This window comes from Arachis hypogaea, chromosome 1 (assembly GCF_003086295.3).
Source record: "Arachis hypogaea cultivar Tifrunner chromosome 1, arahy.Tifrunner.gnm2.J5K5, whole genome shotgun sequence".
Lineage (NCBI taxonomy): Eukaryota > Viridiplantae > Streptophyta > Magnoliopsida > Fabales > Fabaceae > Arachis > Arachis hypogaea.
The window spans coordinates 6,558,610-6,576,776 of NC_092036.1; the positions used below are offsets into that span (position 1 = coordinate 6,558,610).

Below are 18,167 nucleotides of genomic sequence, written 5' to 3' on the forward strand. Positions count from 1 at the left end.
ACCATATATGCATGCTACCTTCAACCACATTTATTGCAAGTTACTATTCATCTTTTGGTATGCATTTCAAAGCACTGTATGATTACCATTTTCTACTTTATCATTTCTCTCTGAATATTCTCAATCCTTAATTAAATTATAAAAATAAGAATTTTGTTAAGATTACCTTTCCTAATATAAGAGTGTTAGTACTTTTGATTTAATCAATTGCTTATAATTTATTTTTAATTTTTTAAATTTTAAAATTAATTAATTTTAGTTAATAATTTAATATAACATAGGACAATTTTTTTTTTTACTAACACACGTTAAAGAATTATATAGGGTACCGCTGTAATAATAATTTCCTAAAATTGAAAATGGGGTTAGTTGTTTGAATAAATAAAACTAAATGGGGGTAAAAAAGGAACATAAACCTATTTCATGGGTAATGAATGACCAAATGCATGAAAGATATGCACCAGAAAAAAAAAACACATGAAATTAAGATAAAATAATATGTACACTATATTTTGTTTTTACTGAATCAAAGTAAAAAGAGCTAAATAAAGTAATTTGTACATTATTATAGTTTGTTTTTACTAAATTATTTAATTCGATAAAAATACAAACTATAATATCCAAAAACACACCCCTAGGTCAAGCTTCCTAGAAACAAGATGATGCATATTTAAGTTTTTTTTTTCTAAATCTTCGTAATTCGATCATATTTTAATATATTTTTAGAGTATTGACCTAACGATACTACCCACTATGAACATATAAAAGAGTTGATGAGTACCGTGCCATAAATTTTTTATTTTATTTACAAGTTTAATTTTAATACACTGTCAATAAAAAATAATTTTATACGTTCATTTAAATGTGTAACGTTACATCGTTAAAAATAATTATTTTTCGTTACGTGAATGATCATCTAAAAAAACAGATATAATTATATAATTATATAAAATATTTTATATTGTTAATGCATCAAAATTAAACCTTTTATTTAATTATAAAATTGCTCTGGCTTTTATCAAATCACACAACATGAATTAGTGTAGTATACTACTATGATACTATCTACTAGATTTGCATAGATTTGAGGAATAGTTTTCTAAAAGGCGTTTGAGTCATTTTCCACAAGTTGCTTTTAAGTAATTTTCATGGTGGGGTAAGCATTAGGAGAAAAAGAACATGCTTCAGTGGTGTCACATGGTGCCATTGTAGTGTTGGGATGTCATCTTATCTTGTCTTTTTTTTTTTTTGGTCTAATCAGATTGGTATACCTTCCCCCCTCTTTGTTTTTCTTCTTTATTTTGCTCAAATACAATGATTCAATAGTTGTATTATTTAAGAAAGAAGAATTTGGCTATTTTAACTTCATCTCTAAATAAATATAAAATTAAGTTAAAATAACAAATATTTTAAATCTTATAAATAGATCAAATATTTTCTTTTTTAAACTTTTATAGAATTAGACAAATTTATAGTGATAGAATATAGTGAATCGATGAGTTTTACAAAAAAAAATATTCCATTAAAAATTTTACCAAAATAACATTTAAACTTATTAAGGGTGTGGGTTTTATTGATAAATTTTTGTTTTATTTTTATTTTTTTATTATTAATAAACATATAAATTGTGTATATCTAAGTTACAATTTGTTTTGCCATTGTTAATAAAAAAAAGTTAAAATATTTGAATTTAAGTTTTAAGTTCTTTAAACTCAAATGAGTTTTGACATCTATTTTAGGTTCAAATATGATTGTAGTTAATTGTAGGTTTAATTATTCTGTTAATTTCTATAGTTTTATTAAATTTTTAATTAGATTTTTATATATATTTTTTTAATTGAATCCCTATATATACATTGCTTTTAATTTTATAATTAGGTCATTTTTAGTGTAAAAGATATTATAGTTAACTGGATATTTTTTTGCAAATTAAAAGTATTTATAATTAAAAACCTAACTAGATCTTGACCACATGTATTTTCAAAGAAATATCATGTTAATTTTAACGTTTTTAATATGAAAAAGACATAATTACAAAACTAAAAATAATGTAAAAAAATATAAAAATCTAATTGAAAATTTAGTAAAACTATAAGGACCAATAGAATAATTAAATCTTAATTTTAAGACTAAAACATGAATTGTTTAGTTAAAAAAATAAATAATAAAAGAAAAAAAATGCACACCTACCACTAATAAATTTAACTAACATGAAGACCAACTTGTGTTCATTGGCAGACATTATTCTTTTGTACATGCATCATATATACATCCAATTATTGATAGAATCTCTATGTAGAGAAGCCACCATACATGGTTCATATAAGATTATAAAAAGATATAGCTAGATCTACTGTCTTCCTAACCCATTCAATAATTAGGGTCATGACCACAAGGCTATCATTGGATTATTTTTCATAATTTTTTTTTAACTGTTTTATTTAAATGTTATCTCAAGCATATTCTGGAAAATATTCATGTGCTGGACTGTTTTTAATTATTAATTTTGGCACATATATTATTATATGTTATGTATCTTATTTGTAGCATATGATGTACAAAAAATATAAAATAGTACAACATGGCTTCAGAATAAAATGTCATGTATATTGTCTTTCCTGAATTATCTTATTATAACTTCTCCTTTTCAATAAAAACAAACAAACAGACATGGATGAATGATTTAGACATTCAACCAATATTTACAAAATTTATGGTGATCATCACCATTTCAAGATAATTTAATTGTGGATTGCTTTTAGTTGGACAAAAAGTGCAAATAAATCTTAAACTTTCAATTTTTGTTTTTCTTTTTATGTAAAATATTTAATAATAAATTTATTTAGATTTATATAATTTTTGAGACAATAAATAATTAAATCAAATATTTCTATTGATATATTAATATATAATTGAAGAGATTATATCTAATTATACTTACATGCATATTAAAATGTTAATACATGTTTGGTGTTGATAAGACCACTGAACTTAAAATAATGATTGGATTGGTTACACAACTCACACCATCTTAGTGCACCTTTGCTTGATATGCAATATCATCATAAACCTTTCTTTTGAAGTTTAATTAACCCTTAATTAAGGTAAAGATGGCTATCTAATAACAAGACTTCATTCTTAATTTATTAAGGTGCCTTTTTTTTAACTTAGGTGGTACAGCAATGAACTAATGTGTGTCTTATTCTCTTACAATAATAGTATTACACAAGCAAAAACAAACAAAATAATAATGTTTCTATCCAAAATTGGAGGGATTCTCTTGAACATCTTTGATTGTATGGTTCTTCATTCCCTTTCTAGTTTTTCTAACTCTGTATACAAGGAAATGGAGTTGGTGGTGTTGCAGAGTTAGTTGCTGGTTGGTCTATTTAATAGAATTCGTTTTGTGTAAATTTTTTAATATAATTTAGTGATTTAAAATAAAATTTGTTTTGTGTAATTTATTACTAACCAATAAATTGCTACATAAGATAATATTATCGATCTTTGAAGTTATATTTACGTTTTAAGCTAGTTTTTAAACTTTTTATTTACTCCATTTAATCTCTTAATTTAACATTCGTGATTCACATTAGTCTCTAACATTGTTTTTGTCAATAACCATTAATAACATATTGAGATAGACTAATAACTATTATGCTAAAGTTCATAATAGCTATTTGATTTAGCAGTTAATTGAAGAAAAAACTTTTAATTGTCACCTCAAATAGTCTTAAGGGAGTTTATAATCACAATTATTAATTTATCTAGTCACGTTAACGGTTTTGTGAAAAAAATAAAATAAATGACTAATTTGAGTCATATATATTAAATTAGGAGATTAAACTAAATAAATTAAAACTTTAAAGATTAAATTGAAATGCAAATATAACATGAGGAAAACGGAGGAATAAATTGATGAATCGAATAACCTAAATTGATTTTTAATAGGTGTGTTTTATTTAGAGTAAATGGTTAAATTTGTTCTTTTAAGATTATTCGGTTTTTAAATTAGTCTCAAAAATATTTTTTTAATCAAATTTATTTTTTGAAGATTTTAAATGTCATATTAGTCCTACTGCCATTTTCGTTGTTAATGATATCAAAATTTATTGATGTAACATATTAAATGTTACCACATTGACCATAGCATATACTTAGTAGTTTTGATTGATTGCTAACGTGATAAGTTTATGCAATTACATCAAATCAATTTTAAATTAAAAAATTTTAAGATATTAAAATTTTTCAACTTGAGTTTGATTTGATTTAATTTTATAAATTTATTATATTAACATCTAATTAAGACCATCAAATATGTGCTATAGTGTTATTTAATATACCAATTTTTTGAGAATCAATTTAAAAAACAAATAATCTTTTAAGATTAATTTCAATACTTAATCGTTTTATTTATTATTGTGTACCATTCTTTAATCCAACATAGAAAAGCACACTTTTTGTAAGACTAATTTTTTTAGTTATAAAAATTTAGAATATATTATGCCTAATTATAAGAAATGGTGTGTTTTTTATAGATACAGAAATATATTTTTTTAATTAAAATTCACAAATTAAAGACTCAATTTTATTTTGGAAACAAAATTTAAGATTCAATTTAGAATCATAAAAAAATCTGTGCCTTAGATTTATGTAGGCTAAAATTTTTGTTAAATAATAAATAAATCGGTAGGTTAATTCTGTAAAAAAAAATATATAAACCACAAATCTGACTTTTAAATTTATATTTCTTTCAAAAAAATCACAAATCAAACCATCAAATTTATAATATCTGCAAAAAAAAATACACCAAATATTTACATTGTTGAAAAACATCACATGAACTACAACACCAAAAATAAAAAGCGTATTCCTAAAGCCTGAGAATTTCAACGCTTTGATCCTCTTTGATCATCACTCACACCATCTTTCTCTCAAAAATTGCATCACCAAAATCCCAACAAACTTCTCTTTCCCCCTTTTCTGCTACAACTACAACCTTTCTTTAATCTGTACTATCTTGTAACAATTCAATTCAAACCTCTCTCTCTCTCTCTCTTTCTCTCTCTCTCTCTCTGGTGAGTTTTAGAATGAACCAAGTGCAGCAGAATGAACATCATCATAATTGTCTCCCTCAAAGTTTTTCACACCCCATGTTAATGTCTCTTCAAAGTTGAGAACTTTATCCAAAAGGGGTTCAAGAAAACCAAAAAAGGAGTCATAAAACAAAAATGCGTGGATTGAAGCTAAGTGAACGATTCAAGAGCACTCAAGTTCATGCTCTTAGCTCTTCATCAGAAAAAGCCAATGGTGGTGGTGGTAGCACTAGCACTAGCACCAGCAACAACAACAAAGCTTCCAACAAAGCTTCATCAATGGCTTCCACCAAATCCAACAACAACAATAACAGTAAACACAGAACAAAGTTACCATATTCTTGGTCAAAGCTGAAATCCATCACCACCACCACCGCCACCACCACCAACAACAACACACCTTCAGCTATTTCAAACCTTGTTGCATCTCTTCAGCTTCCTTCAACTGAAACCATTGAGCCAACCATAGAACCTTTTCTTAAGCCAATTAACCTCATAGATTCCTTAGCAGAACTCTATAACAGAATGGAGTGTTCTTCTTCTTGTTCACCATCACAGCCACAGAAAGAAGCAATGTTGTTGTTGTATGTGGAACAGTACTCACTTTTGCGTGGAATTGGAGACCAGAAGATACTGAGAAGGTGTCTGAGGATGGCGCGAGAGAACGCAGAAGATGTGATCTCAAAGGTTGTAACTTCGGCATGGTTGAGATTTGAGAGAAGAGATGATGAGCTTGTTGGTTTGTCTCCAATGGAGTGTGGTGGGTATGTTCTTGAATGTCCTAAGAAGAATCTAGAACATGGGTTAAGTAATAGGCTTTGTTCAGTCAATGATAAGTGCCAGTGTCATAAAGATTCATCAAAACAAGATAATTTCACTGAGATTGAGAATGTGAATGCCAATGTTTGTTTGGAAACTGAGAAAAGTGATGTTTTATTTTGTGTTGGGAATGAGGGAATTGGGTGTGTTAGGTACAAAATTGCGGCGCTTTCAGAACCATTTGGAGCAATGCTCTATGGTGGATTTTTGGAGGCAAAGATGAAGAAGATTGAGTTCTCAGGGAATGGGATTTGCTCTGAGGGAATGAGGGCATTGGAATTTTACAGCAGGACAAAAAGGTTGGAACTTTTTTCTCCCATGATTGTTTTGGAGCTTCTTTCTTTTGCTAATAGGTTTTGTTGTGAGGATTTGAAGTGTGATTGTGATGCTTATTTGGCTTCAATTGTTTGGACTATTGATGAAGCTTTGATTCTTATTGACTATGGAATTGAAGAGAGGGCTAAACTTCTTGTAGGTTCATGCTTGCAAGTTTTGCTTAGGGAGCTTCCTAATTCTCTGCATAATTCAAAGGTTGTTAAGGTTTTTTGTAGCTACGAGGCGAAGGCGAGGTTGGCCATGGTGGGGTATGATTCTTTCTTGTTGTACTATTTCCTAAGCCAGGTTGCCATGGAGGAAAGCATGATTTCCAAAACAACAGTGATGTTGCTGGAGAGAATGAGGGAGTGTGCTAGCGAGAGATGGCAGAAGGCACTTGCTTTCCATCAATTGGGGTGTGTTTTGCTTGAAAGGAAAGAGTATAAGGATGCACAACGCTGTTTCGAGGCTGCGGTTGAGGCAGGGCATGTTTATTCTATGGCTGGTGTGGCCAGGACCAAGTACAAGCTAGGCCAACCGTATTCGGCCTACAAGTTAATTAGTTCTCTCATATTCGGCCATAAGCGAGCCGGGTGGATGTATCAGGAGCGTTCTCTGTACAATATGGGAAAGGAAAAGAGTCTAGATTTGGATGTAGCAACCGAATTAGACCCTTCGCTTTCATTTCCATATAAGTATAGAGCCTTGGAAAAGGTTGAGGAGAAGCAGACAAAGGAAGGAATCATGGAGCTAGATAAGTTCATTGGATTCAAGCTCTCCCCAGATTGCCTAGAATTGAGGGCTTGGTTGTACATTTCTCTGGGGGATCATGATAGCGCCATTCGAGATATTCGAGCATTGTTAACTATAGAACCGAATTACATAACTTCACATGGGAAGATCAATGCAGAATACTTGCTCCAACTTTTGAGCCGCAGAGTTCAGCAGAAGAGTCAAGGTGATTGCTGGATGCAATTGTATGATCAATGGTCTTCTGTTGATGATGTTGGTTCTTTGGCGATTATCCATCAGATGCTAGAGAATGATCCCGGAAAGAGCTTGCTAGAGTTTCGTCAGTCTCTACTCCTCTTGAGGTAAGCTTCTCCAGAACCAACCTTCAGTTATGACTTTTTCTTTAACTTAGAATGCCTATTATGTTTATTGCGCTTTGTATTGGAATCATAGGACTTGAGTTTTACTGTAATGATGTTTTGGTATGTTAGGAATGCATATTGAATTCCTTGGAACATCACAATTTTGTGTTTGATTGATACTGGTTTTTCCAAAACTAGCACAATGTTGCTATTTTTTGTCTTCAAATTAAGCTTAGTATTTACAATGTGTATAGAATAGAAGTCCTCAAATCTACATAATTCACAGGTTAAACTGTCAAAAGGCTGCAATGCGCAGTTTGCGGTTGGCAAGAAATCACTCTAGCTCAATGCAAGAAAGGCTAATTTATGAAGGATGGATACTATATGACACCGGCTATCGCAAAGAAGCTCTTGCAAGGGCAGACAGATCCATTGAAATTCAGAGATCATTTGAAGCTTTTTTTCTGAAAGCATATGTGTTGGCAGATTCTAATTTGGATCCTGAATCTGCTTCCTATGTTATCCAACTTCTTCAAGAAGCACTTAAATGTCCTTCAGACGGTCTTCGCAAAGGACAAGTTAGTAGTTTCTGTTAGTGTTCTTGATATTGGTTTCTGTGTTCTGTTCTTGTTTCATTGTTTTATGCAATATTTCGCAGGCATTGAACAACCTAGGGAGTATTTATGTGGATTCTGGTAAGCTAGAACTTGCAAGAGAATGTTACAGTAATGCCCTTGCAATTAGGCACACAAGAGCTCATCAAGGTCTAGCACGCGTTTATCAGCAGAAGAATCAACGAAAAGCTGCTTACGACGAAATGACCAAGCTAATCGAGAAGGCGGAGAGCAATGCTTCGGCATATGAGAAACGGTCAGAATATTGTGACCGCGAGATGGCAAAGGCTGATCTTGATGTTGCAACTCAGATGGATCCTTTAAGGACATATCCATATAGATACAGAGCAGCAGGTACTTAAGTTTATCATTCACTCTAATATCATTAGTCAGAATTATTAAATTTGATGGTGGTTTTTGTATTTCACAATCAATGTTATGATTCCTAAGCTCTCCTAGACTAGTAGAAATCTTGTAAAGTTCAGATGTGATTTTAACCTGCAGTTAGAAAAGTTACTCGTTCCGTTTCTTTTTATCTATTGCGATTACTTTTTGGTACATCCCGGAATCTAATATCCAAATATATTGATCCAAGGATGTACCAAAAAGCGATGGTGACAGATAACACATAATTGAGGATATACTTTTTATGATTACTCTAGACTCTAGAAACACACATCACATGTAAAATCGACTATTTTACTTAGTCTCATTTATATGACCTCAATGATTAGTGATGATGGATGAGCAAAGAGAAAATGAAGCTGTGGAAGAACTTAGCAAAGTCATAAATTTCAAGCCTGACCTGCAAGTGCTTCATCTTCGAGCTGCATTTTACGAGTCGATGGGAGACCTATCTTCTGCTCTTCAGGATTGTCAAGCAGCTCTTTGCTTAGACCCGAACCATGCAGACACACTGGAGTTGTATCGAAGGACACAAAAGCTGAAATCTTGATACTAAACTCTGTCCAAATCGAAGCGATAAAATGTGGAGATCTCAAGTGACTGAATGTTTTCCCTCAGAAGTCTGAAAAATCCTACATGAACCATCTAAAATGGGAGGACATGGATTATGGAATCACAATGCAAGAAACAAAACTTGTTTGCATAGTGAAATTGGAGGATGATTCAGGTGTAAATTAGGATGATTTTTTGAGTGGTTACTCCATTGATTTTGATATGTGATATGTGCACAGAATTTGTCTCATACTATTTGCACATCCTCTTGTACAGTTACAGAGTTATAAAGAGATCCACACCTCTTGTTTCCTCTCTATACTTTATTATTCCGTCCTGAATTGTTTTGCCAAAAATGGAAAAACAGAACAAATAATTAATAGCTTGTCCTAAGATTTCATGTCTGGGAAAAGTAAGATACATGCACATGTCTATGTTAGAAAGAACACTACAACCCAAGTGAGTGTGGCAAAAAAGGTCATAATGATTGACCATCTTAGTTTGTGTTTGCTGCTGTTTTTCTTGGTGCAAAGTATTGTTATTGTTTTTGTCTTTATTTTAACAACCCGCATAGAATTATACCATTAGGTGGAACCAACTACAGGAATCAAATAATGTTATAATGCCTTGTTATATATCATATTTGTGCTGAGTCTATTCATACTTAGTTATCTTTTGATAATTTAATTAAAAAATAAATAAATAAATAAAAGTAGAAAATTTAAGGAAGTATTTTCCATTCCTCAAATATTTACATACACCATTCTCTCCATGAGACAGATTCTCTCTTCTACACAAGTACACCCTACTTCTGTTAGCTTCACAAGAAACATGTAAAACAGAGTAAAGACAGAAAGAAAGAAAAATAAAATAAAAAGAAAGGAAGGAAGAATCATAAGATGGCATGAAACTGATTGCTCAGATTATCATCAAACTGTTGGGGGCTAATTTCATGGATTAATGTCTGAATTCGCATCCATAATTTCTAATTCTGCCCACCATAGTGGTGATGATTTTGGAGTTGCTCCATCAGGCTCCATAGCAGTTATTTCCTTCAGCTTAGCAACAACCTCTCTCATATTTGGTCTTTTCTCTGCATTTGGATGCACACAACTCTTAATAACTTGAGACCATTTCTCAACTTCACTTTCTTTCAAATTGTTCAGCCTTGTATCCACCATATCTTTCAAGGGCTGCCTCCTTATATACTCCGCCGTCCAATCCACACGAAAGCCGTTTTCCATGGCGTAGGGAATCCTACCGGTTATCAATTCAAACAGTATCACGCCAAAGCTATAAACATTGTCCTTTATATGTGTCCAAGTTGTTTCAGAGAGCTGAATGGCTTCAGAACATTTTGTGTTGTTCCAGAAACTAAGGTCTGATAACTTGGCAGCATAATCTTCAGTCAGGTATATAGAGGAAGAGATCAGGTCTCCATGGGCGACGGCCGGTGTCAGTTGATGCAAATGTTCTAGGCAATAGGCTATTCCCATAGCTATCCTCACTCTCATTCCCCAGTCTAGTTGTTCTGCTTCTAGGACTACAAAGACATACATGAAGCATGTAAACAACATTAACATGTCATGGACATAATCGATAATTTGACATTAACAAGCTGAAGTTGAGACTAGCTCTCCCAAAATGTTGGGGTGGAAACAGGTCAGGCCAAACCAGCCAGGTTCTATGGCCTATGCCATAAATATCGGGCCTGAGCTTGACATATTACTCGCTAAAGGCTTAATTCTCTGCTTGACCTAGTTTGAAGCCTGTTTTCAAAACCTTCAAATATAATAACAACCCCCTCCCCTCCTAAGATGCAATTCAAATCCCTCCTTTCTTCTTGATCAAGAAATTATTGACTTTACATCATGAAACTTGCATACCTATTACTTGAAGGTGTAAAGTGAAGGCCCTAGACTTGTTTTTCATTTATGTTTCTTCTATCTCAAGAATTTGCATCTAAGCTATGTCAATAACTTCTTAATTCTCCAATATATGTTTAAGTACAATGAGAAAAGACTAATCAACTATAATTAGCATCTTATGGTTATTAACTTAATCATGTAATTAAAATTTTCAATAAGAAAACACATCTCTCACCATGCAGATGCTCAAATAGTGTTCCATTCGGAGCATACTCAAAAACCATAACCCTTGTGAATGGCTTTCTCTCTTCACAATATCCAATCAGGTTCAAAAAATTCTTGTGGTTCACCCTTGACAATGTCTCTATCTAGAAACATCAAAATCAAAACAAAGTTGAGAAACAAAAACCACAGCATATATAAACTGCAGCGCATTCGCCACATTTCTTTCATGCACAATGTCCATACCTTCTTCCGGTATTGCGCTTCCATACTTTTCAACCAGTTTTTAGATGAAGTAACTGAAGAATATGCCACTGCTATCTCAACTCCACTGGAGAGTGTCCCCTTATAAACAGTTCCATCTGGTATAGAACCAATAATGTTGCTGAAATATTCACAAGCTACTTCAAGTTCTGATCTTTTCAGACTTGGAACACCTGAAATTGCAATCGATTCATGAGTATGCTGCTTTAGTATAAGAAATGAAATTGGTAAAGTAATTAACATAACACTCAAATTTTTAACCAAAATAAAATGAATGTCAATCTCAGTGTTGATAGAAATTATTTTAAACACGACAAAACGTTCTTACATGGTTTATTAATATAAAATTTTTACTTATCTAGGTATGAAAATACATAATGGTAAAAAACCAAATATAATTGAAAGATTAATTAACCAAATCAGTCCTTGAGGTTTTAATATCGTCGAACACTTTAGTCCTTCAAATTTCAAAATACACAAAACAATCTCCAACATCTACTTCCATTAGGCAATACAGTCTCCCTTCAATTTGATCTATTTGACTGTTTTGAAATTTTAAAAATTGGTCAGGGACTATTTTGTACTTCACTCTTTATATTTGACTGTTCACTTCTGTTTTGATGATAATGTCATTGTTTTATAAATTGATACGAACATACAATGTAAAAAAAAATAAACGTGTGATCATGTGTGGATTGATATAAAAAAAACAAATAACAAAAATAATATATATATATATATATGTACTTATGAAACATCGGCTGAGTTATCAATTTATCATGATGAGTTTAGAAATAGTATATATTATTATTTATTAAAATAAAAAATATTTTAAATATTTTATATAATTAAAAAAATTAAAAATTAATTTTTATATATCATGTTCCGTGTCTAATAAAAAATTAAAATTTGCGTGTTTCATGTCCGTATGATATATATATATATAGTCATAGTATTTATCTTAATTTGTGGTAAAGTGAATTAAATTATGAGAACAAAATGAATTCCGCCAGGGAATCAATAAAGTATTTGTACAATGTGTATAATGAGTTATTTATTTAGCCCAATATGAATTAAAAATAAACATTCAAAAAGTAAAATACTACTAATTTCTCAAACGCAATACACATATTATCCAGAATAATTATTCGGATACCAAGAATAATAAACATTTGATATCCTACTGAATCGAACATCCCTGAACCCCATCGTACACATTGTATAAATATTCTATTAACTCCCTATACTTCCTCCAACAAAATATATGTATAGTAATACTATTTACTAATATCAATGTACTACTCAGCCATAGTAACTGTCTTCTTTCATACAACATAAAATAGATATATTAAAAAACTTGACTTATTAAATAAAATCACATGATAAATGATTTTACATATTAAATGTGTCATCCATACAAAGATTTCTTTCCAAAGATAATACACAATTACACATGTCTATATATATGGTAATAATATTTACAAAGTAAAAGAAAACAAAAATTGAATTCTACTTTTAAAAGTATTACCTTTTCAACATTTTTTTTAAGAAAATAAAATCCGCAATCTGTCTGTCCTCAACAAATTTTTATTACACTAAATTCAGGAAAATAAATTCGTCCATCTGTAATCTTAATTAAATTTTTTATTTTTATATTATAAAAATAAATCTCTAATAAATTATATCAAAAAACAATTAATGCTTTATAAAACATTAGTAAAATAAATTAATTTCCTTCAAAATTAGGGAATAACCAATCCATCTTAAGAAAAATAACTTTAAAAAAATTTTTAAAATAAAAATTTGGTGAAAATAATAATTGTATTAATTTTCAAAAAGAGGATTAAAAAATTTGAAAACAAAGTGTCCAGACGTGATAAGAAACTTTTAAGGCGATCAGAATTTATTATTTTAACATTATTTAATTATTAATTCAATTTTTTTAATTTACTAATTCAATAACATACTTTTAAATATTAATAATTAATTAATAATTAAAATAATAAATTTTGATAGTCCGTTCTAAAATTCCTAAGACCAATTTGTGTATTTATTAGAAGAAAAAAAAAAGAAACATGCAATTTTAACTAAAGGAGTGAATGGGAAGCAGCAAAATCAGATAAAGCAATTAACAAAAAGATAGATTGTATATATGTACCATGAGTTATATGTGCTATGAATTGTTTCTACTTGTATTTGATCATGATTGTTCTTGAGGGTCCAACACTGGCTCATGATGCTCAAGAACACCACGCAAACTACCACCATGCGCAGCCATTGCTGTAACGGAGTCATGATATATGGAAGAAATGCAGATTCTTGGTTGGATTTTAAGAATAATAAAGTAGGTGTTGACACGGTGTGTGCAGGTTCATGGTTTTGGAATGTTTCTTGGTGGAGTGAGTCGTCAGCTCAGCGATCATTCAACCACTCTCCTTATATCTCTGCTCCACCGCTTCAAAACCAATCGCACGTGCCAATCATGTGCCCATATCACCATTGCTTATATAGTTATATGTCTTAGCAAATCTAATAGCTTTCTTCTCCCCAAAATATAGCTAGCTTAAGTCTTAAATTTTCAATAATATTTAAATAAAAATTCAGTATAAATAATCTAAAATTTTTTTATTTTATTTAAATTATAACTATTATAACTATTATATTATATAAAATAAGTATTATAACTATTATAACTATTCAGTCTAAATTATAACTATTATATTATATAAAATAATTTTAAATATTATTTTTTAGCATTATCGTAAACTTATAAAATACGTGGGTTAAGCTTAAAGTAAATATGAATCTTATCCATATATATTATATAAAACAAAGATTTAATTTAATTTTCACATATACCGTCAGTTTAATTTTTCTTAAGTACATCTAATAATATAATACCAAGTCAATAAAAATAATACTTTAATGATGTATATGATTAATATTTTACATTTTTACTGTATTAAAATAAAAATCACAAAACAAATCAATAGCACATAAAAAAAATAATAGTTTTCTTTTGTTTTCAATAATTTATTAAAAAATCATGCATCTTTTATGATAAATATTAATGTATTTCGAAAAAAATAAAGACTCTAGTATTTTTTTAAATCTAAAATTAAAATTTTAAATTTTAAATTTAAATTATTAATATAAAATATAATTAATAAAAAATTAAGATTTATTTAATTTGACAAACAATGGAAATATTCTTTACTTAATAAAAATTATTTAAGGATAAGTCATTTTATATAAAATAATTATTTAAATATATTAATTTTTTAATAGCCCTAAAAATATTAAAAGAGGCGCTTATTATTTTAAAAATGGAGTACGGTTCTTGGATTTGGCATGGCTTTTCAATAAAAGAAATGGTGAAGGGTATACAAAACATAAGGATTAAGGCCACGAGATGGCAATATGGAATCATTCTATTTTTTATTTTTATTTATTTATTTATTTATTTTGCGTTGCTTATTTGATGTTTTAAAAGTACTTCGTGCTGACACTTGGCCTCTTATGTTTAATTTGTTTCTTATTAAAATTATTTTTATAATAACCACCGTTCATATAAAAATGTGTAATTACTAATTAGGGTATTTGATAGGATGAACTATGAAGATTCCTACACAGTTTTTACTATCTTCTTATACATATATAGTTAGTAGTTAAAAGTTGTTGAATAATTTAATATATTTAATTAAATTATTATATAATAATTTTTAATTATTAATTTTATATAAAATAATTATATATAAATTTTTATTTTTTATATAATAAATTTGTATGCAAAAGTAAATGTTTATATTATGAATTTATTTGGATATTATTAAGTTATTAAAAAAATTTAATAATATATTTTTTATTTTTAATAAGTAAAATTTTGGTAATAATATAAAAATATAAACAAAATAAAAATATTTTTAAAAAATTACAATTTATATTCTTTTAATTGTTTTTACATAAAAATAATAATTTTAACATAATAATAAATAAAAATATATTTTTATATTATTATATCTAAACATAATTATTTTTAAAATATTTGACAAAAACTAAAAACATACTTTATTCGAACTATTGTGTTGTTCCATTTATTTCAAGCTTAGGTTTTACGGTGATGGCTACCTTCAAATCTAAATTTCCGATTGGGGTTGGGGGAGATCTTTGAAAGGGACCACAAATCCACATATGTAGTATTTCATTGGAACACCCTAAAAGAGCTTCTGGTATATGCTTTCTTTCTTGACCTAACTACGCCCTACAAGTGGCTAATTTTTTTATATAGTGTTTTAGTATCGGTCAATTACTCAAATATGGAATAATTTAGTGTTTAATAAATTTCTGAAAGCATTTGTGATACAAATAATTTATTGGAAGTATATTATAAAAAATTACGTTTTATTAAAAAAGTACAGTCTACACAAAATATATTACCAATTTACGAAAAACATATTATATAAAAATACTTTTTATTCGTAAAAAATGCAATCTGTAGAAAATGTCAATCAATTAGTAAAAAAATATATTTATTAATTTATAATTTTCTATTAAGTTGTCTAATAATATATATGTATTTTACACACTAATATGTAATATCAAAATAAAAAATCGCATACAAGTTCATGATATATATATATATATATATATATATATATATATATATATATATATATATATATATATGAGTAATATTCTAATTCATTTCGAAAAAATTGTAATAGGATAATTTAATTATATATTAAATTAATTTCTAACTTTTTATTTATTAGATGAATTATTCTTCATATCAAATTGTATTAAAATAATTAAACAAATTAATTCATATCTATTTAATAAAAATATAATAATTTCTAATATTTTTTAAAATTTTTAGATCTATCAATCCCTTCGTCCAAATGAATAATATTAAATCGAATAATGTTCTTTATTTGTTCATTGTAAGTTCTACATACATGGCAGGATTTAATAATTTAAAATATAGTTATCATGAAGATATAAATGTTACATCAAGATTCAAGAATCATGGATTGTGGTGTAATTGTCATGTAAAATAATTCACCGTAAATCCGAGACTATACTGTTGTTTTTCCACTGAACTTCTGACCTAGATGCATGAGTGCCATGTGGACTAAACTGCTTGAACATAATTTTAGGCTAGAAAACCACAAAAGAAAGAGTAAATTAATTAAGAATAATAAAAGTTGACTAAAATTATAGTGACCCTAGCTAGTGTTCAAATGACGGATATATAAATTATAAAAAAAATAATAATTAGGAAAGAATAAAAATCAATTTAAATTTATTCTATATTCTTAATTATTAATAAAATATTTAAATAATTTTATGTGTAATTAATATATAATCATAGATACAAACATTATAAATTTTAAATATTAAAATTAAATAAAATTATTTTAGTTATTGTCTTTCTAATATTACGATAAATTATCCTACAATGTTTTTTAAGGTTAAAAAATCACTTTAAATTTTGGAACAACCACTTAATTCTTTTATACCGAAAGGTTGAGTTTTCTATTACTAAGTGGAAAAGGCATATGGCGTGAAAGACTCGATACATATAAGCTTGGCTCCTCTTTTTACGAGGTGGTTATCATTTAATTTTTTAGTGTCTTAATTCTATTTTTTTAAGGTGATTTAAATATGATAATACAGATCTAGATTTGAAAAGATACACTGAAGATTATTTCTTATTCACAAAAATATTTTCAAATCAAGAACAAATTTAGACTCTATTAGAAAAAAGAAAAAAATATCTTATAATGTTGCAGTATTTTTGTATAAATTTAAGAACTAAAGAAACTCGATTTTATCTTTATTCTTATCTTTAAAAATTTTTTATAATTAATATTAGACTCACTTTTAAATTTTATTTCAATATACAGCAGAGTATCTATTTGTTTTTTTTTTAGTTTAAGATTTAATTTTTTTTATCTGTAAGTACAATTATTTTAATAAAATATTATATTCTATAAAAAATAAAAAATTAGTGGCGTTGAAGCTATAACAGCACATTGACATCAGAATTGCAAGAAATTGATGCTCCACCTTCTATATATACCAAAGACTATTTGGAAAATCATATAGCACCGTCATTTATTGGAATGTGCTAGGATGGTATAATGTATGTCAAAATTATTACAAAACCATGGGAGATTTATTTTCGGATGAGTTTTTTTCTCATCCCAAGTAGGAGTGTTCATGAATGAACTAGGTTTAAGTAGATAGATCTAGATTTAATTTTAAAAGCCTACTAAATTTATTTTTATCTGAGTAAAAAATGGCTTAAACTAAATCGAGATGTCGATCCGATATAAAATTAATATATATAAATTTATAAATTTTATATATTAAAGTAATAAAATTTTACTTTAAAAATTAAATTTAATAAATGTTATATTATATTTATATTAAATAAATTATTTTAAAATAAAAATAATACCATGTAATATTTAAAAATATTAGTTAAAATATAAAAGTATAATGTGATATTACTAATTTTAATTTAAAATATACATTTTTATTATAAAAAAATTTTTGGATTGGACCAGATGACCAAAATATAATCCGAATACGACTCGAAAATAACATGGAACAGAAATAATAAACTCGAACTTAATAAAATATGTTTTGAGTCTAGACTAAATTTCGGTCCATGGTGAAGTGGTGATGTTTTTAGTTTAACTTTTGACATATTATTACTAAAAATACTCATGATTTAATTTGTTTAGAGACTAACCGCTAATAAATAAAGATGATGAATTAAAGTGACTACTAAAAAATAATTGGAGACCAATTTAAATTGTTACCTAAAATTAAAACATGGAAAAAGAAAAGAAAAGAAAACTACAACTAAAGACGTAGAAAGTGAGAGACTGCTTAAACAAAATATAAATG

General features: G+C 28.1%; 2 protein-coding genes across 2 annotated transcripts; one reads left to right on the plus strand and one right to left on the minus strand.

The window, feature by feature from the left end:
- The first annotated feature begins 4,744 nt into the window (after window positions 1-4,744).
- Window positions 4,745-9,214, plus strand: LOC112792627 (ethylene-overproduction protein 1). Its single transcript, XM_025835946.3, has 4 exons — window positions 4,745-7,324; window positions 7,611-7,902; window positions 7,983-8,292; window positions 8,673-9,214. Exons 1-4 carry the CDS (start codon window positions 5,232-5,234, stop codon window positions 8,891-8,893), a joined length of 2,916 nt encoding a protein of 971 aa, XP_025691731.1. The 5' UTR covers window positions 4,745-5,231; the 3' UTR covers window positions 8,894-9,214.
- Window positions 9,215-9,615: 401 nt separating this feature from the next.
- On the minus strand, window positions 9,616-13,663 carry LOC112792647 (inactive receptor-like serine/threonine-protein kinase At2g40270). Its single transcript, XM_025835967.3, has 4 exons — window positions 13,408-13,663; window positions 11,232-11,422; window positions 10,999-11,131; window positions 9,616-10,438 (listed from the first exon to the last, which is right to left on the minus strand). The coding sequence occupies exons 2-4, from the start codon at window positions 11,253-11,255 to the stop codon at window positions 9,846-9,848; spliced, it is 750 nt and encodes a 249-aa protein (XP_025691752.1). The 5' UTR covers window positions 11,256-11,422; window positions 13,408-13,663; the 3' UTR covers window positions 9,616-9,845.
- Window positions 13,664-18,167: the final 4,504 nt, after the last annotated feature.